The following is a 21,183-nucleotide window of genomic DNA, read 5'->3' on the forward strand; positions in this document are numbered from 1 at the left end:
ACCGAGTTGGGTTGACATCCAGTTTTTTCATTTTTTTTTTTATATGTGTAGTTGAAAAGATGAGGTCGAGCTTTTGGAGGCAAAACTTACAGCACTATAATCCGTTTTTATTTATTTATTATTCTAGATTGTGTTATATTTTTCCCAAATTCTGCATTTTCACTTTGAATTTAAGCACGTCATCAAATCATGTGGTGGATGATTCATAAGAAATGAATCAAAATGTAATGAATTTTCATTTTTTTTTCATCAAAGGAATTGAAAGTAAACTGCTCTAAATGTATTTGTTAGCGTCTTGGTCTCTCATTGGATGTAGCTCCCCGACAGGTCAGATATGTAGCCTGCCAGGTGATGTATCCTCTCTGAAAGGAGAGCACTACCTCCTTTGTTAGCCAATTAACCTTTGATCTAGGTCTTTTGTTGGGACACTCCAAAAACTGAGAGTTGAAAATCAAAGCTAAAGTAGCGTAGTGTGATCCACGCTAGCCGTCTTACAGGGCTTTTCCGCGTTTTCATCTTGAGCTGAAATTCACGCAAAAAAATGAGCTGTCACGAAAGTCAATCGGCATTGAGATCGTCCTGTCATCGCTGAAACCTAAATGGAAGAACCAAATGTTGTCTCCTGTGTCTGTGGTCCCCCAGAGGTTGATGATAGTAGCACACATTAGTCCAGAGACCAGACCAGACCATGTGGAGAAACCAGAGACTGTCTGTGGTCCAAACAACAAGGTCACTGCCGTATTTATGTACAATGTTAGCACAGCAATGAACAATAGTTCGCTAGGGAAGTCGGTGGATTCCATGGCGTTTGATCAGCGTTCTTAGAGAGGAACAACTTTTTTTTAACTATTCAAAGTAATTGTTTTAGCTAGATTCACATTAAACTGCATGAATTCTCATCTGACCTTCATCGCTGTTTGATTTCCCCTAATGTTCTTGTCAAAAGCTTTGTAGTAGTTTTAAGTAAAACTCAGTTCCTCAAAAACTAAAGAAAATGTATCTGCCTCTAATCAAGAGCCACACAGCATGATTCTGATTGTCCGCTGACATTTTATTGAAAAAAGAACAATATAATATCATGTACAATAATAATAATAATAATATTAATACAAAAAATCTGTACATTCCGTGGTTTTGCAGTACATTTGGAAGACTGATACAAAATAACTGCAACAGGGAGGGCGGTATTTACACATGTAGGGTGTCTACGCCCAGTGGCCTTCAGTCCAAAAAAAAAAAAAAAGATACACGATAAACATTTTGTATTGATGCAAAGTGTTGTGCAGTACACCTTCATATGCCGGGGTTACAGTACATTTGGCTTCCAACTAGGCTTTTTCAAATCGTCCATTGTCAAGTAAAACAAAAGCAACAACAGGGAATGAAAAGTTGAGCAGTGGTGATCATCTGTCCACTGCATACGGCAAAAACGTGGCATCGAAAGTGTTTTGACTTGGATATGATTGTTTTGCAGGAAAACCTTTTTTTTTTTAGTCTCCAATCATAACACTGTCAGATTCAGAAATCAGAGAGGAGATGTGGTTTTCATTTTATAACCTTCTAAAAGCAAATTTGGCTTGAAATTAATCACCTTTTCTGGCTCAAAGTTGATGCCTAAAAAATATTGTTTTTAGTTCAGCAACACTAATTTATTCATGTTCACTGTCTTCTGCAGCCACGTTTTGGCTGGTTTATACATCTTCACTTCCACTCTTATTCTTAAAAAGCAAACAAAACAAAAAAAAAACTTTCCAGATTAAGGCTTGATGAAGTGGCTCAAGATAAAGACGATCGACGTAAAAAAAAGAAAAGAGAGAAAAAAAGAAACTGTACACACATTCTTGAAAAACAAACCCTTAGTAAAACTTGCTAAACGTTCTACTTCTCTGTACCAAATCTAAACTGGTGTTGTTTTTTAAGAAACACATTACTATGATAATAATACTCTTTGGTATTTTTTTTATCAACCGTAAAAAAAGAAAAAAGAAGCATCATAGCAGCACTTTTAAGAACATTCAGATTCTCATATTACCCCGGTCTCTGTGTCAGTTTGATGCCGGTAATACTACCCTGCTCCATGTCTGGACATGTACAAGCATGTTTCTATCGGTCTGACCAGCTATGAACAGTCTCTCGGATCAACTGCAAAAGGATGAAGCAGAAGATCAGAAAATCAGTGCTGTTTTTTTCCTACTCTGTTGCATGCAGAAAGTTTTGGTGCAGTTTGTTTCGGCTTCTGTGACGTCTGCTGCGAGACCAGCTCATGAACAAATACTCTGCTTTGTACCTTCTTTGTTCCAGACGTCTACCGTTCGTGTACTCTTTGGTTCTATGAGAAGGCACAAAAGTTTTAACTTCCACTATTTTTCTAGCAGCACTAGAGAACATATTCGAACGATAAAAGAAAAACAAAACAAAGAAACCACCTTTCTGAAAGCGTCTTGTTCATGCCGGACAGAGAAACTGAGACATGCCTGCCAATTTCACATCCTCCCAACAAAGTCTTGCAGTCACCAGACACTGAGCACACATTTGTGGGGACTTCATGGAGAATTGTTCCTGCAATTTGCACATGCTTCATAGTGCTGCGTTTTGTCATACTGTATGCAGTCAAAAGATCAAGCTCTTACATGCAAAGTCCTAAACCTTGCCCCTTCCCACAGCAGTACCGTTCGGCTTGTCCTCCACCCAAGGCCCAGCTCGGCTCGTTGTGCCTTTCAGAGCAGAGAGGCGATTTTGAGAAAATCCCTCGTGTGAGGTCCTGAGGTCTGAACAGTCATATTTCTGACTCCCGTCTCAGAGGCCGGGGCTCTAGAGGCACCGTGGCCTGGCTGTGTTCAGTCTCTGAGATATTGTCCGTCTGGGTGCCGTCGGGCCCAACGCTGCCCCCGTTCCCCTCGTCCGTGTCCTCCTTGTTCTCCAGCGCCATCTCGTTTTCGTAGCAGAAGGAGCTGGAGTTTGAGAGGATGTATTTTTTCTCTGCAAGGTCTCTGGCGCTGCACAAGGGGGTGCTGGGCACCTCGTATGTCTTATGGAAGCGGGAATAGTCCACCTTGTAGTAGTTCTTCTCCTCAAAGAGCACAGGCTCAAACCGATGGCCCCAGAGGATCTCGCCGGCGACGTAGGAGCTGCGGCACTGCGTGGTCATGGCGGTCGCCTCGACCATGCCCTCCAGGATGACCACGATTTCAAACTCTGAGCTCTCCAGGTCCTGTTTGCTCATGTTGTAGAAGGGACTGTCCTCATCGATCTCATGGACAATGGTGATGGGGGAGACCAGGAAGATGCGATCCACTCCGCTGTCGAAGCCCACGTCTATGTCCATCTGGTCCAGGGGGATGTATTCCCCCTCGGCTGTTGTTCGGGATCTCAGAAGTTGCGCCCGCACGTGTGCCTCGACCAGGTGGCTCTTCCGTAGGTTGCCCACCCGCCACATCAGACAGAGCTTGTTGTCTCGCATAGCCACAGTGGCGTTGTGACTGAAAACCAAAGTTTCATTCCTCTTCTTGGGTTTCGCCATCTTTGCCATGACGGCGCCAATGATGAAGGCGTCGATAATGCAGCCCACGATGCTTTGGAAAACCACCATGAAGACGGCGACGGGGCACTCGTCTGTCACGTATCTGTAGCCGTAGCCAATAGTGGTTTGAGTCTCGATGGAGAACAGGAAAGCAGCGGTGAAGGTGTTCACATTGGACACGCACTTCGGGGCGCTATTTTCCCCGCGGTCCCCGTGGAAGATGGCCACCAGCCAGAAGACGCAGCCGAAGAACAGCCATGACAGGAGAAAGGCGAGGCAGAAGATGATGAACATCCATCGCCAGCGGATGTCCACGCACGTAGTGAAGATATCGGCCAAGTACCGCTGACCTTTCTCGCTCACATTGATGAACTGCACGTTGCAGTGACCGTCTTTCTTTACGAATCTGCTTTGTGGCTGGTGCCTCGTGTGCACCTTGCTCTTGCCGTTCCCGTAGCCGTTGGGCACCGCCATAGTGGCGAGCTTCATGCCGTCCTCCTCTGATGACACAATGCTGTAGCGGCTGGCTCGCACGCTTCCCATCACCTCAGTCTGGGAGGGCTGTGCTGCTTCTGCTTTGGAAAACAGTCTGAGTTTCTGGAAGACGCGTTGGAGAAACAGTTTTGAAACGCTCGGGGGACCAACTCGGAGAGGAAATGGTGACAAATTGAGGCGGGCCGAAGGGACTCTTCGGCCTCACCGGCCCTGAGATGGAGTGCAACAAGAGGAGGGTGAAGTGGTCACTCCTCTTTCATTAGCTGACTGGAACTCATCAAGTTCATCTGGAAACAGAGACAGAAGACTGTTAGTCAAACCAGTTCAGATCAGCTTTTAAATCAGGTTTATTGACGACAAGGACAACTTGACGGCTCCACTGTTGAACAATTACTCATTGAACATGACTTTCTTCTTCTATACCGTTAAATCAGACGTGCATGCAGCCTGAGAAAAACCCTGAGTCAGCGACGCTCGTCTCTCCGTGCCAACAATATTTCATCCAGTTATGACAAACAACAACAGAGATATTCAACCCTCATCTAACGTTTCAACTCTCACTGACAGAGGCCACCCTGTAATTGCACTCAGGTCCCATTATTGGCCATTTTAAAAAAGTGGACTTGTTTTTCTTGGCCGCCCTGTGCTGACTCCATCATTTCTTGCTGGATTGTGGGTTACGGCGTTTCTGCAGGATCCCATGAGCTGACGGTTTTGCACAACGGATAGATGAAGTTACAAACTTAAATTGAGGACATTTTTTTCTTATTGTTATGATTTGTCATATAATATCACATCGTTTGCAAATTTCGGCCTCAACGCTCGGCGGTGTGTTAGTGATGCACACTTGTAATGCCGTCTTTTGTGCATGTGCTGCCTAGTTTTGAAGCAGTTGTCTTCCCCATCCTTTTGCTTTAAATGATCGTAACGCGATTATTAAGCAGTTTTAATCAGCGATCCGCAACGACGACGATGACAGAAAAAGTTAAACGGGCAAAGTAAATGACATCATGTCAGCCTCTCAGGTTTAGTGGAGCTGCGCTGTTATTTAAAGAAGCTGTAGGGGGAAGGTGTTTGGCTGAGCAGAAGAGATGCACACAGCTTGTTGACTCTCAGAGAGCCCTCGGGGGGATTTTCTCCTCTCTGTAATAATGGCCGTCCTGTGAGGATTCTCCTGGCACCACTAAAACACCACTCATTAGCTTTCGGCTGTCCATAGCAACAAAGTCTAAACCAACCTGCTGCAGCCTCGCTGTGTTACCAAGGCACAAAGCTTTTGGGCCAAATTAAACTTCACCATCACATTCTGCACACACACACACACACACACACACACACATATATATATGAGCTGGGATCGGCTCCAGCCCCCCCGTGACCCTAAAATACAGGATAAGCGGTAGAAAATGGATGGATGGATGGATATATATATATATATATATATATATAGTCAGAGTCACAAGTGCAAAAAGTCAAACTGCAAGGCTTTTTTTTCACACAAAAAAAACTGACACAATGCCCTAATTGAAATAACTCGTTGCTGTGCTGTTATTAAACACGTACAGTGTTGCGGATTTAAATAGCATTATCAAACAGTGTGCGAGTGTTGGAAAGAGGCAGAGCTGCTCTCAGAATGCACCAAATGCCAGCGACAAATGTTAACAGGTGCGGGGGGGGGGAAAGGGAACCGACTTCTGATGCAATCATACACACACACACACACACACGCACATCCACACACGCATGCACGCGCACAGACAGACACGTTCACGTTTGGTGTCTGACTGCTGCCGTTAGAAATAAGAAAAACGCATGTTAAACAAGGAGACCGGACAAAGTGGAACTTTTTGGCGGGTCGTGCGTAAAAAAAAAAAAAAGAAGAAGGCAGGAAGTCGGCGCGTCGCGAAGAATAAAGTAAACCATCACAAGTTAAAATGAAGAGAACAGTTCTGACATCCAGACCAGATGTGTGAATGTCGTGTCCCGTGTTTTCCTCTACCTGTGGCTCATTTGTGGACCGGGTGGATTCAGCTCGGTGAAATATAATCCAGACGGGTTTTTTTGGGGGGGGCTCCGCTATCCTCCGCTGCAAGATTTTCCACGCGCGCTTGTTATTTGTTTTTTGGAGATCGAGATCAAGTGCGAAACTCGCCTCACATCTCCTGGAGGACCGGTCTCTGTAATGTGCTTCGCAACGAGTCCCCCCAAAGCGTTTTTAAACGAGCACGCACCGGCACGGCCCGCCCCCTTCGCTGCGCGCCCGGGCCAATGGAGAGAGGCGCGGGGAGCGCGCACTGTGAGCCGTGCGCGATTACACCCGTGTTTCACTGTTGATACGTGTGTTTCACTTGATGTGTGCAGAACACAACATGGAGCAATTTGACCCTAATTGAGCGGTGCAACTTTAATCTCAATCAGTTAAACGGAAACGAAAACTGACATTCAAACAACAACAAAAATAATATCAGTAAAGTATCTTTGTGATATTAAATCTGATTCATGTTGCTTCTATGTAATAGGTTTATACAGATGTAGGTGCTTCTACTCAGCAAAACAAGTTACAATAAGAAAACTGATTTGTTTGAACTTTTAACACGGGAGACTATAAAAATGGGGGAATTAAAACCCTCCAATGAACGTGTCCTTGTTAACACCTGCTGCTGACACCATGCAACCCGACTGCCCATCAGCCTCCATATTTTTGTGATATCCTCGGTTTTTATAGATCTTATTTTTTAATGTGGGCATGGAAAATGTGTTCTGTCGGAAAGAATGACTCACTCAATAAAGGCCTACATGCCTGATATGACTGTCTTTCTCCACTAAGCTATCAAGTTGCTTCGGATGTTTAGACTATGCATCTGTTGCCCTATAATTTTAGGTCAGGCCAAAGCACTGTCGTCTTTGAGCCGTTGACTAAACCCTTCTTCCTGCTCACAAATTCATCATGAACAATTACCGTGTTTTACAAAGAAGCCTTTTGAACTGGGCTCTTTTTTTGGAGTCTGGGAGTCTTATTTTTAGTTCTGGTTATTTATAGCAGCACGTATATTTAGCCCAAACCACCTGTGACAGTGAACTGAACCGTGCACTGTGCGTGTGTGTTTGTGTGTGTGTGTGTGTGTGTGTGTGTGTGTTTGCTCTACATGCCCAATTTCTAGCAATAAAGAGAGCGATGCTTGCAGCAGCCAGTGCTGCATGTGGACCACAAGGTGGAGAGCTGGAGACTGGAATTAACCAGTGATTACCTCTCTCTCTCTCTCTCTCTCTCTCTCTCTCTCTCTCTCTCTCTCTCTCTCTCTCTCTCTCTCTTTCTCTCTCTCTCTCTCTCTCCCTCTGTCTTCCTCTGCCTCTCTCTCTCTGTCTCTCTCTCTCTCTCTCTTTCACACACACACAAACACACAGCTCTGCAATGCGAGCAAACAGCAGACAGTAACTTTTCTTACTTATGTTACTGCAGCAAAAGCATCTCGAGGATAAATATTAAATATGTTAACTGTTATGTAATAAAGGAAATATAACAACGTTGCTAACAATAAGGAATATTTGTATATTATTTGAATATATGTTTTAGCACAAATACGTGTATTATAGGCTGTTAATGAATGAATGTTTGTCAGATCACTCACTCAGCGTGTGAAGACCTCAACGACCTCTTATGTTCGTTTTCTAAAAAGATCCACAAGTTGTGCCAAAGGCATGTTTGCAGTGTAGTGCAGTAGCTCCCAAAGACTGGTTCAGGATCAGGCAGCAACTGAAACTGGTTCTGAGAAGTGATGCCAAACTTGAAGTGTCTTAAAGCTGCATTCTCTCTACTAGCCATCAGGGGGCGACTCCTCTCTGGTTGTAGAAGTCTATGAGAAACTTCTCTCTTGATTTTTTTTACCTCAGTAAACATTGTAAACATGAGTTTATGGTGGATTGGATTTTGCTGATAATAATTCATCTCTGTGACAAATATATGTTAATGATACTAAACCATGTTGTTCATTAAGATAATCTTCACAAGTAAAACCCCAATTTAATGTTTTATAAGCGACAAATTAAGCTATAAATGAATTACACCACGGTTACATGACTTCACGCCACCACCACTAAGCTAAAGGCAGACTAGTGTTAGCAAGACACACTTACACTTCAAAATTCAGGGGGTGACGTATTTAACATCGTAGAACAAATCGTTCAAATCTCTTAAGCTGTTGTAGGGCCCTATAATCCGTTTCCGGATTCCGTTTTATGTTTCCCCAAATTCCGTGTTTTCCGTTTTAATTATTCTTTGTGTCTAATCATTTACTGAAGAAACATTCTAGTAGTTCTAATTCTAAGTCATTCAGAGACCATAATAAATGTAGTGTATGCAATCATGTATGGAGGCGTCATATATCACCCCCCCTCCCCAACTTTGACCGTCTAAAATCAGTACATCTGTCGATCCACTCGCTGCTATTTAAGTTTCACTTTCAGTTGTGAATCAGTTCATTTCTGAACGTTTCTCATGTGAGATTCTGTTTGTAGCTGCTCATCACAGGGATTCTTGTGGGTCGAGTCATTCTTGTTGAAAAGTTAGAATGAACGTCTTCGACATGACGTGTGTGTGTGTGTGTGTGTGTGTGTGTGTGTGTGTGTGTGTGTGTGTGTGTGTGTGTGTGTGTGTGTGTGTGTGTGTGTGTGTGTGTGTGTGTGTGTGTGTCAGCCCCGCCCCTCGGTGAAACAGACAGAGAGGAGAGAATGAAGCGGGGTGCCTGTTAATTACACTAAAACACAGTAGAGACTCTCGACAACGTGTTCTTTTTTTTTCTTTTCTTTCAGCTGAGGTGCAGTGACAAACACTTATAATGTAAGAGAAAACATTGAGTTTTATAAATTGTATTGATTTTGACAAATTCCACGGAATTCCCCGTTTTACAGTTGATTCCATTTTCATTGTCAGATTCCACGATTCCATCCATGTTTTCCGCATCACGGAAATCATAGGGCCCTAGCTCTTGTTATTTCTGACATCAAACCAAAACCACAAAACAACGTCGACTTTGAGACGAGAAGTGCAAGAGGAAGTGCAAAAACACTGACTCTTTTCTGGGTTTCAGGACTTAGTCCTGCAGCACTACAGTGGACTGAATTACAGGGACAGTACTGAATGTGGTCTTCTCCCCCGATGTTGAATCTTTAATGTCAGATGTTGGCCATGTTGTCGGTCCAGAGGATTGTTTGTTGTCAAAACAATGCACAACCATTTTTGTTTTGACTTGTTTTTCTTGTGTGTCAAATGAGGTACAACTGCATTTCGTTGTGCCAGCCCCGGTTGCACAATGACAACAAATCATCCTTGAATCCTTGGAACCGTGTGTTCACCTCCAGCCCTCGCAGCAAAAGCTTGACATTTTGTGGGAAATCTCTTATTGGCTCCTGACTTTATTCCTGTGAATTTGTGCAGCTGTGTGAAGCTGCTGTTGTTATGTGTCCTTCTTCACATTTACATTTGTCCACCAGTGAACCAGCAGGATTGAGGCTTTTATTGTGAAGCATCAACTGTGTAGGTAAAGCATTGCATTTGTCACAGAGGAAGTGGAAGTACAACTGTTAAATACTGCACCCTTTTATATCTCATGTATAGTACACACATTCAATACTGGACTGCTGGATTTGTTTTCCCCATATATCTGAAAAAGTCTCTTTTCACTGGATACTTTTGTCCGTCTGGTTATTTGATGTCAAAAGAACCTTCTTAATCAGAGCTCTTCTTCTTCAACATGATCCGTCTCAGAAAGACACACTATTGTTATTATTAGTATTGTTGTTATTATTATTATTATTATTATTAGAGGCAGTGAAGATGCAGATCAGACATTCAAACTTCACTTTATTGAAATAATTTACAGTGATATTGTTTTCTAAGCATTGTTATTGTTTTATTGAATCTGCTTGATGATGCTGAATCAACAAAAGTAGAAATACATGTGGTCAGTCAAGAGTTCATGATGAAAATATTTGTAATTTACAAAAATCTAAACAGACAATAAACTGGTTTCTTCACAGAAATATTTTTGTGGGAGAGGGTTCGATGAACCAGTTTTAAATTACTCACTTTACTGGTAATTTAGGAAATAATTGGGATTCCACCACCACAAACATAAAGACAATGTTTTACATTTTACATGTTTTACATATAAACTTTTGATTTTTATTCTTATTGATGTACATTACTGTAGTTCCTCCTAAGACTTCTGTTTATTTACAACTAGGGTTCACCGATCTAATCTAAGATAATAGTCTCATATCACAATATTGCTGAGCATTATTATAATCCGCAGCGACTAGATTTAAACTAAACTTCCTTTTACCATAATTCCCCTTTACACCAAATAATATAAACAGTTGACAAACCAAACCACAAGGTCCGTTTCATAGTTGCTCTGGAGCTTTCTGATTATATTACATGATCTTCCTCAGCAAGTGATGAAACAATCTCACTGCAAGGTTCCATTTCAAATATAAAAACATATTTTCATCCCCTTTAATGTACATCTTGTCTTTCAATATTTGCTCTAAAGTAATCTTAATCTGAATATTATAGTAACAAACAACAATAAAGATTCCAGTTATTGAAACATATCTGTTATGCAAATACTGAGCCTATGCACATTCTAGGTTGTATATTCTGAGGTTGTCATGGTATTATAAGTATTATGAATATTTATATTTTGTAGGCTTTAGTGGATGTAAAAAGTTAGTGCCTTGTTTTTTGGTGTTAATTAGCAAACGTTAGCATGCTAACAAGCTAAACTAAGATGGCTAACATGGTAAACATTATAACACAAACAAACAAGTATTGTTATTATGAGCATGTTACAGCCTCATGGGGTCACTGGTGTGTGGCTTTGGACATTAAGTCTTTTTAAATTATAAATTGCTAATGTTTGTTACACTTTCTCTAGGCCCACAATAGCTATTCTTAATGTCTGTGATGTCATTCCAATATGACGTTTAGGCGGGGCCAGAGGCGGAGCTGTTCCATCTCTTGCAAGTGAAGCCGAGAGACTGTTTATGATCATGTGACAGAGGGAGGAAACACAAGTCATTGGTGGGCTACGCTTATGCTAGCTGGCTAGACGTAGTGTAAAACCTGAACTGTTTGGAAAACCACAACCAAGGTTCCCTTCAGTAGTCGTTATATGGCGCTGGATGACCAGCTGTTATTGGAATAAATGGGCGCCATCTTTCAAGTCTACAAGAGTTTAAGGCTTTGATACTCAAAAGACGCATTTTGGCTGAAATGTCCCTTTTAAAAAATTGACATGCTTAAAAAAACAGAACTCTCAAGATTCTTACAATAAATGAGATTCGGTAGCCTCAAACATGACTCTCTGTTTATATTTCTGAATTTGTGAGGTCATTTGGCAGAGTCAACGTGTCCTGATGCTTATCATCTCCTTCAGATGTTGAATTAGTTGGTTCGGGCTGACTGTCTTTCACGAGTTCCACCGTTACCGTTGGTGGTTTCAGGAGTTTTTCATGTTGGTTTCGCTGCTCTAACCTTGGAGAGGGACGCGGGGAAGATTTAGGTGAAAGTCGGGGCGAACACCTAGGTGAATGTCGTGGGGAATGGCGGGGAGAGGGCCGAAGCTGCTTTTTTTGTTCGTACGCCTCAGCGCTTTCCTCGGGCACCAGCACCTTAGCAGTGTGATTGAACAGGGTGTAGTCCACCCTGTAGTTCCTCCTGCTGACCCTGATCATCTCCTGGAACAGCTGACCCCAGAGGATTTCAGACGGCGTGTACGAGGTTCGGGTCTGATGCAACATACCGGTGGAGTCGTCCGTGTAGGTAAAAGACACCACCAGCTCAAAGTCTGCTTTCCGCAGATCTACCAAACTCATCTTGTACAGAGGGCTGCCGGGTTCGATCCTGTGGAAGATGGTGGTCGGCGTTGCCAGGATGACATCTCTCTGCTGGATGACCAGATCCTCGTAGGTCACGTCCATTTTACCCGTGGCGTGCACCGTGGAGCAGACGATCTGAGCGCAAGCTGTCCCCTCCACCAGGTGGTGCCTGCGGAAGTCGCCTACCCTCCAAGAAAGACAAAGGTAACTATCGCGAAGATTGATGACAGCACAGTTGCTGAAGCCCACTGTCTGTGCCCTCTTTCTGGCCGAGGCCATTTTAGCAACGACGATTCCGATGACAAACGTGTCGATGAAGCAGCTTATGACATCTTGTATGGTGACGATGATGATGGCAATCATGCAGGTCTCGGACATTCCCCTGAAACCGTAGCCAATGGTCGTCTGCGTTTCAAGTGAGAAGAGGAAAGCACCTGTGAAGCTGTGCACCTCATACATGCAGGGTTCCATGGTGGTGTTTCTGGTGTCACCATGAGCCAGAGCCATGACCCAGTAGAGGATGCCGAAGAAAAGCCAGGACAGGATGTAAGACAGGGCAAAGATCAGGAACATCACCCGCCATCTGATCTCCACCAAGGTGGTGAAGATGTCGGTCACGAACAGCAGCCACTCCTCTGGGACGTGGCGAAACACCACGTTACAGCTGCCCTCTTTGCGTACGTAGCGGTATTTCCTTGGCAGAGGTCCATTCTCAGTCGTCACGGTGATGTCATTGGTGGGACTCAAGGAGGTATATTCTTTATGCATTTTCCAGAATCTGTAGGGAAGATCGCAAAGAACGTTAAGCAATGTTATTGACCAGGGCCACTTGTTAAACATCAGGCATTATCAACACATTGAAGGGAAGGGAAGTATGTTGGAGTGTAGTAGCCTGTCAAGCCATGCAAGAACAGTAACAAATGATGGTGAATTCAACCTGAACAGAATAATTGCAAAGTAATTTACATAGATAATGAAAACAAATGAGTATATATTTAAAATGGAAGGGTTTTACAGGGGATGCAGTTGCTGTCAGCTGAAAGTCACACATTCTGTTGCCGACATGCGCCCATATATCTTGTAAAAGTGTCCTTTTTTATTCAGAAATTTTGATTTGTTGAAATTTGGGTTTCGAAGACCAGATCTGATTCCTAATGCACCCTAGTGCCCCAATCATAGCACCCTAGTGATTATCTCCCATTCTGTGTAATAATTAGTAATTAACATAATTAACCAAACAAGACCAAAATTGGCAACATTCGTACATTTGTCAGTTTGGACCAAAGGTCTGTAGTTTGTTGTTTTGTGGTTCAATTGACCCAAAACATTGAGAAAAGGACATCCGAGTAATCCAGGTCATGTTTGTGGGAGCAGACAGATGACTCTGCAAACGAGACCAAACAGCTACTAAAAGCTGTCTCTCTGACCCACATGAGGATGTAGAAATCCACATTTGCAGCACAAACACACAAATCTGACACCTTAAAAGAATTAATTTGAAGAAATACCCATTTCATACATTTTCTTTAATTCCATTTTCTTTTTTATTGCAAAATAAATCCTTAGATTGCATCATACATCATACATCAGTATGATCAGTAAAGATGCAAATGAAGTTGCAGAATAATAGTGCATATATTGACAGCCAGTATGTGAGTTACAGCTATTTTATTTTGACTGCTGATTGACAATTGAAGGCATGTGTTCCCCACAGACTGTATATAAGCAGTGGAAGTAGTCATGGTGACTCACCCTTGGTTAGTGGTCTAAGGTTTTGAAGCCTCAAGTTTGGGATTTTGGCCGTCTTAGATTTTTGCACTTTACGTGGACCATAATTTACTAAAAATCATGCTGGATTGAAGAAGACTTAAAACTAAAGATTGAGACCATAAACTAATGTTTACAATGTCTACTGAGATAATAAATCAAGAATAAATCAAGGGTAATTTTCTCATATACGTGCAATCAGAGAGGAGTCACCCCCTGATGGCCAGGAGAGAGAATGCAGGTTTAAGGCGCTTCAGCGATTGGCTTTACTTTTCAGAACCGGATGTTGCCTCCTGCTGTTTTTATAGTTGGAAAAGGAAATGTGTCTAAAACAAGCAGTAGAACTCAAATCTTAAAGTATGTTAAAGTATATGGTAAACAAAATAAATTATTACTGCTTCAACTTCTACATAGATCATTCAGAACACTCTGAATACTATTTCCCGGTTGCTCCGGTACAGAAAACAGCCATGAACCTAAACCCCTCTTGCTCTTTTTCCAACGTTTGTTTTCTGGACGCTACCAATGGAGGAAACAATCAACAGTAGAGTCTTCCATGTATCACAAACATTGGCTGAGCCCTGGAAATCTCCAACCTCTCGCTGTCCCTCCTGTACCATCTAATATAAAGACATAATGAGCAGCACATAACAAGAACAGTAATCTTTGACAGGGGAAAAAGGAGTCTGTTGTGTTCCCTGCATTTTTTTCCGTTATGGGTTATGCTCATAATTTCATTCACATGTTTTCTTTCATATTTTGTCTCCCACAGTTTTTTTTTCGGCTGTGCTTTGATTGCTCTGGAGGTCTATTTTTAAAGAATGCAATCTGGGAATGTTTACCATGTATGATTTTCTTTTTCCTGCTCCTTTGTACTGTGTCAATACAGTAAATCTTGTTGCCTGGAGTTACAAAACCCATTGCAGAAGTCCTGCTTCTGACGTGCCAATTTGTGCCACTGATTCTTCTTGTACATTAAACCAAGGATACGGCTCATACATGTGCTCTACCTATTACTAGCAGTGAGAAAGAAATATCTCCACTCTACCTTTAATGCAGAGCTGTAAAATGGCCTTGAGACCACAGCGTAGGTACAGAGAAGTACGTCGCATTTTAAATTCCACTTTTAAAAGACTGGAAAGTCTTCTGCCCCAGTAACATTAGCAGTAGCATTCTCTGCAAACGTACAATAATGTTTCTATTCTTCTAAAGGTTCGCTGTTGTACAAAGCAGTGGCCCAAGTCCCATTTTTTTCTTTTTTTTCTGGGTGGAGGTCAAAGAACTGTCAGAGGGCCAATAAAGGAAGCACCACAGGACTGAACTGGTCTAAGTTAGCAGGCGGAAAAACGAATGTGGAAACTGGAATAGTGTCACGGTGCGATCACGGGCAGAGGATGGATCAATCACAGCCAAACCACTGAGAGCATCCTCTACGCCCAAAACAAATGGGGTTTGAATCACCGCTATCTGACTGAGTGAACTGGGCTCCAGTCACAGACTCCACTTTCTCCTGGCTACAGCAAACGTCCCCACTGCCAGACTGTGGAGCTCACTCCATGAGGTCATAGTAATAACCTCCTATTAGCTTCCCATAATCCCTTCTTAACTGGCTGATATGGATGAAGGGAGAAAAACGCATTGTCCTCCTGGAAAACCGAGAGACGCTGAGTGACTGTAGCATTCATGGTTTATCAGTCTGCAGTTGAGCCCCTATCTGACCTGCAGACAGCATTTTGTACAAGAGTACCCACCGAGAAAACCCTATACAGACGAGACGCGTGGGATGGTGTATTGGTGCAGTTGGATTAAGTCAGGTGGCACAGCAAGCAGTCTGCAATACTGCAATTATTATATTTGCATTCAACATTTTTGTTCAACCAGAGTGTATTCAAGGTTTTCAAGGATTCAAGGAGAGAGTGACTTATTAAGGTGCCGGTTGATGGAAATGATCCAAAATTAGGGGCCGGAAAAATATGGCTTGAAAATGAGGAGCATAACATTAATAGCTACAGATACTGTAAAACACTACAACGACATATGAGTGCATATATTGTCTTATTTTATCAAGTAAAATATAAGTTATAGGTTTACTCAACAGCCTAATAGTTCATAGAAATTCAGGTAGAAATAGGTTAACTCAGAGTTCCACAGCTTATCAGAGTCCCCCGCGGCTTTGCATTCACACTGCTCCAGCCCAAACGGGCTTTGGCCCGTTAGCCGGTTGTACATACCTCATCACGTCCTAATACTACACACGCATGGCTTGATGTTGTTTTTAAGGAGCGCCGTCTCTGCATATATTTTTCGACAACGCTCGAATGTGCGCACGAGCGGATCTGTGCGAGCAGGCAGCGCGAGGAAAGCGGATTTTGGACGGAGACACACAGCGGCATTTTTCTTATAAATGCACCGGTCCGGTTCAGGCACCGGTCCGGTTCCGCTCACACCGCGAGTCTGAAGAGTGCAACAGCTTATCAAAATACAGTGTCAACTCCGTGTTTTCAAAGTAGAAAGTGACATCGTGGTGGTTTAACGAGGCAGAACGGCCGCGCGTCTTGCGGAGCAAGTCTACTGTGCTGCGCGCAGGCGCTCCTAATGTAAATGATTATTGATTTATGAATGAATTGATTGGTGGCTTATTTTTGGCGTATTGATTTTTTTTTTGGCCTGGCGGCAGGTCTCCTTGGACTGGCGGCCCCGCCAGGCCTGTACAATGGTAGGGGAAACACTGCTTTATGTCTTCAGTAGCACTAGCTCCAAAACGTTGTTCTTTTAAGGCCTTCACTGTTTTTCTTCATGCAATTCATTTGCACGTCAATATATTCAAACTCTTGTCACAAGTATTTTCACATAGAAAAGATTACACTGCAAAAAACGTGTTGATTATTCCCAGAATGAATCAACCAATCACGTTGTGCCGAATGAGTTGTCTTGCGCATGTATTTATAAAACAAGGAGGCATCATGATGAATTGGTTTATCGAGAAAATAATCAGTAAATTTAAATTCATAATGATTGATGATGATGATGATGATATTCACTAATTGCTAATCCTTAAACGATGAAGAGGAAACAGAATACCTTTGTTTAGTAGATCATGGAATTGTGAACTTATTTATTTCCCATTAAATGCAAGATTTAGGAAATATTTCTCAAGCGTTTCATAGTAGGGTGCTGTCATTTCATCTTCCACCACTGTAGAGTTGGGAATGACGCGACATAATGAAAGATGAATTCTCTGTTCTCTGACAAATAAAAGGAAGTGAAGTCTTGAGTGTCCAAACGCAGGCAGAAAAGTGAAATTTGGACTACTCCTATCCAATAAACCAGAGACACAATTTAATCCACTATTAATCCTACATTTTCCAACGTGACGTAACTGTTCTCCGAGTGACATTGACCATAATAGCATCTGGAGTCTCGGGCCATGAAAATACTTTTTAATCAACACGGAATGTTTTTTTAAATGGTTCAAGATACTGAGGAGGAGGAATTTCCACCACTCGCCAGTCTGCTTGACGTACTGTATTCTACTGTAAGATGGGGGATCATGTGACGGACGGTCGCCACACTGAGCATTAAAAAGCTGTGCTAACGAAGCGACCTGTGTTCTAACTGCGTTGTGGTTTCACCCAATGAGTGGTGCAGCAGCCCTGATGGTTCTCCGTGTTGTGTTGACCCACTAGGTCGAGCTGTTTTCTCCACATTCACTCCACATTTGTTGAGCTTATGACCTCAAACATGCAGCTCTGTGTACAAAACAAGACATCACGTCCAACAGCCTCTTACAACCACAACACATGCTGACCTTTGCCACAAAGTTTACACTGCACTTTTATGAGCAACACGTGATATTTTTGAGGTTTTGATTCATCCTTTTAAACAATGGCAAGAAGCCTCCTTTTGTGTTCTAAAGTTAGACCAATGCCCCCCCCCCCCCCCCACTTGCTGACAATCGAGGGATGAACTCTGGAAACAACTTAGGCAATTGGCTTGTTTCCTCTCCTGCTCTGGGTACTTACAACTCCATTACATGCTCAATTATTGCAAATGACATTGTGCCACCCATCTGTGGTTCACTGGGACAGAACCGGGTACACGGGTGGCTAGTCTTAGCTCTGCCCCGAGGCTTTCTGCCACCTCTAACGACCTTCAAAAACCTCAACGCTGCAGAAATATTTCTATCTTAACTAATCCCTTCACCTCTCACTCTCTTGTCAAATGAAGTGCCACATTTCTAATAACAAGTGTTAAAGCTGTTGATGTTGATCTGCACTGAAAGTTCTCTCGATGTCCAGGAGTTTGTTTAAAGGCCAGAGTGCTGAGACCTGACGGGACATTTCTAAAGCAAGTTAATGGTTTGTCCGAGCTTCAAAGTGCCAAGTGGACCAGAGCGGCTCAGTGCTTGGTTTCAGATTGCTTCATCATAAATGGTTTAACCTTGGTTTTAAAGAGGAAGAACTTGAAAGACCCGGTGGAAATCTCCGGTTCTGACAAGTAAAGCCAAAGCTGAAGTGCCTTAAACTGTCATTCTCTCTGCTGACCATCAGGGGCGACTCCTTTCTGATTGTATAGAAGAAAATGACCCTACTCTTGAGTTTTTTTTTTATCTCAGTGAACATTGTAAACATGAGTTTATGGTCTTAATCTCTAGTTTCAGGTCATCTTTCAAACAACCAGAGTAGTAACAGGAAGGATTGCAAGATTACCGCAAGAAATTGGCAACCAGTTGTTAGCCTTTGGTTGCCCTCGGTAACAACTACTTTTTAACATAAAAAAAATTAAAAAAATAAAAAATAGGGAAAGCAAACGGCAATACATGTGGCCCAAAATAATTACATTTTTAATATTTGTTGCATTAGTGCCGGTTGGTGCAAAGTATTTTAATTTCGGCAGCTAAAGCTGATGCCTTTCTGGTTTTAGATTTGACTGAAATTAATGAGTCCTTTGTTGGTCGAGACACAATGCTTCGTGTCAGCAGTAGTGGTGGGATAATATATCATGATACTCCCTGCTGCGAAGCGTTATCCATACAATGGCACCAAATATTGATATTAGATATATAAAGGTGCTATTTAACGATTCATGCATTAAGCCTGTTACTGTTGTGCCTCACCAGAGTCACCACTTCTTGGCCTTTTGCCAGTTTATAGATATTTTGGAGTAATGGCACTTTCACATCTTCTGTACACAACAAACTTTTTTTGCAAATGATATCAAGCATAGTTATACATTATTCTCTCAGCAGCCCCTTCTAGACATTTTTGTCCCACATGAATTTGATCAGATTTCATTGTGAAACCTGATCACACACATTTCTTATCACCTTGACCAAATCTTGTTTTGTTTTTGTTTTTTAACCACTCAGGTGTTTGATTACTGCTCTTAATATTGCAGCTCAGATTACCTATTCTTCCGATGTCTAGAACCATTACTTACTTGTTGCCTGGGATTTGTTTTAGAGCTCAGTGTGCAGCCTTCACACAACCAGCAACTTGTCATTTACGTAGAGGGTGTGTTTGGTTAAGTGGTCCCAGAAGTTTATTATTCAGGAGCCAGTATTTTTAAGAGCATGCAATTATTTTCCAGAGCATTTATACTGAATACAAAGTAAAATAAGCAGGTTTTCAATATCTTTCTCTTTTTTGGCCATTCCCACATTTGTCATAAAATTCAAACGATTTACAGCCAAATGTAACAGAAATAGATTTTATAGATGCATTCCTACCTTTTCTGTTATTTTTTTATTAAATAAAAAAATAATGCCGAACCAGTCGCAGGAACGTCTGCACCTGAGTGGAAAAGCTCTCCGACACACAGAAGCAGCAGAAACAGTCACCTGCTGGAGTGAGCCAGCCCACTTGTCACTGCAAAAACTAAAGATTAACGCCTCCCTTCAGCATCACATGGTATCAACCAGACAGGTGAGTGTTTGTGTTTCTGAATGTGTGTCTGTGCAGGCCACTGTGAATATGTGAGTTTGTGATGTGTGTGGACGTGTGTGTGCCGTGGGTGTGTGTGTGCAGGTGTCTTTCTCTTCTTTATTTTTTCTAGGAAACTTAAGTTTACAATACCATCAAGTCTTGATACCAACTTGTATCCAATACTTCTCTAAATATTCTAAATATTAAAATAACGTGAGCTGCAGTTAATTTAAACTTTTTTTGTATAAGCTTCTTGATCCAAATACTGGGCATACTGGTTCAAAACTATTAAGTTGATTAACTTGAATATTTTATGAGATATGAATGAATCAAACAGTTCGATCCAGGAGGCAACGTCCGGTTCTGAGAAGTACAGCCAAAGCTGAAGTGCCTTTAACAGTCATTCTCTCTGCTGGCCACTGATTGTATAGACGTCTATGAGAAAATGCCCCCCCTTCTCTCTTGCTTTATTATCTCAGTAAACATTGTAAACATGAGTTTACTATTTATTAGTAAATTATGGTCCATTTAGATTCAAACAGACCAGAAAGCCACAAGACACATAAAAACATGCTGGTTAGTGAAGACTTTTGAAGATGAGTGATATTGTCGCTACTTTCTATGTTTGGTGAAGTCCAATAACTCCCAACAAAATTCTTTACCTTCAGCACGTTAAAACAACGTTAAAATATCTGTTGGCATAGTTGGCTGCCATTACTCACAACAACAAATTACAAATTGATGAACACTTTTCCTCCTTTGTGCCTCCTTTTGTGACCAGAATCCCCAGATCCCAGCCTGAAACTCCTTAGAGAGCTTAACTCTTTTGCTTTCTGACCGCTTTGCAACCAAACTCTACTCATTGTCCCAAAAAAAGCCTTCCTCGGGTTTCAGACATGGGAATCTGTTGCCGGCCGGCCTGTGCTCAGTATGGAGAAAAGGCTTGCAGCTCCTACATATTGTGATAACACGGGCCGGCTTTCTTCTGTAGCCACAAACAGATCTGGGACAAGAAACGGGAGACTGCCGTCAGGTCAACGTGACTTTTCCATCCTGGTGGTGTTGGTGGTGTTTATTGTATGAATATGCTGATGACAGAGCTACTGAGTGTTGTAAGGGTGTTGTGTGCCTTTAACTGTAGCACTCGTTCAAGCGGGCCACACTTCGTCAGTGAGAGCCTGGAGACTCAATCAGTGGAAGCTGGAGATGGGTACACTTCCTCTAAAGTTACTGCAAGTTGATACACAGGTTGTTGGTGATACTTGAATTAGTGGAGTCTGGCTCGAGGATTAGTGCGCTAAGATGCTGTTTTCAGATGAAAAACCTGTTGAAGCCCCAACAGGGGTTAAATGACCATCACTCACCGGAAAATGGAAAATGCTTTATGTTACCAAACGAGGGAATCTGAAGTTTCAGGTCAATATCTCAAACGGTTTGCCCGTGGCGTCCATTTGAATTTCAAGTGCCACTCCCCTTTTTGACACATTGGAATTTCGCATTTCATTTTTTGGCATTTTTGGAGGCCCATAACTTATGTTCTAATAGTGATAGAAGGCTGAAAATTGGTGTGTTAGTTCATCGTAGTTTGTACTACACAAT

At 42.2% G+C, this 21,183-nt stretch overlaps 2 protein-coding genes across 3 annotated transcripts; both read right to left on the reverse strand.

The window, feature by feature from the left end:
- Positions 1-1,042: 1,042 nt before the first annotated feature.
- Positions 1,043-6,172, reverse strand: kcnj2a (potassium inwardly rectifying channel subfamily J member 2a). Its single transcript, XM_084040544.1, has 2 exons — positions 6,015-6,172; positions 1,043-4,302 (listed from the first exon to the last, which is right to left on the reverse strand). Exon 2 carries the CDS (start codon positions 4,061-4,063, stop codon positions 2,777-2,779), a length of 1,287 nt encoding a protein of 428 aa, XP_083896670.1. The 5' UTR covers positions 4,064-4,302; positions 6,015-6,172; the 3' UTR covers positions 1,043-2,776.
- Positions 6,173-9,872: 3,700 nt separating this feature from the next.
- kcnj16a (potassium inwardly rectifying channel subfamily J member 16a) lies at positions 9,873-19,520 on the reverse strand. 2 transcript variants are annotated; one of them, XR_014599228.1, is made up of 3 exons: positions 19,389-19,520; positions 10,396-12,671; positions 9,873-10,349 (listed from the first exon to the last, which is right to left on the reverse strand). XR_014599228.1 is itself a non-coding variant. In XM_084039981.1 (2 exons), exon 2 carries the CDS (start codon positions 12,659-12,661, stop codon positions 11,384-11,386), a length of 1,278 nt encoding a protein of 425 aa, XP_083896107.1. In that variant the 5' UTR covers positions 12,662-12,671; positions 19,389-19,520; the 3' UTR covers positions 9,873-11,383. The 2 variants fall into 2 exon arrangements, 1 of the variants encoding a protein (XP_083896107.1); XM_084039981.1 differs by having other exon boundaries at positions 9,873-12,671.
- Between the last annotated feature and the right edge of the window lie 1,663 nt (positions 19,521-21,183).

Source organism: Eutrigla gurnardus, assembly GCF_963514095.1.
Source record: "Eutrigla gurnardus genome assembly, chromosome: 22".
In the NCBI taxonomy this organism is placed as follows: domain Eukaryota; kingdom Metazoa; phylum Chordata; class Actinopteri; order Perciformes; family Triglidae; genus Eutrigla; species Eutrigla gurnardus.

Bases quoted from the DNA above. Each gene is read 5' to 3' on its own strand.
- kcnj2a (XM_084040544.1), bottom strand. From the start codon at position 4,063: ATGGGAAGCGTGCGAGCCAGCCGCTACAGCATTGTGTCATCAGAGGAG.
- kcnj16a (XM_084039981.1), bottom strand. From the start codon at position 12,661: ATGCATAAAGAATATACCTCCTTGAGTCCCACCAATGACATCACCGTG.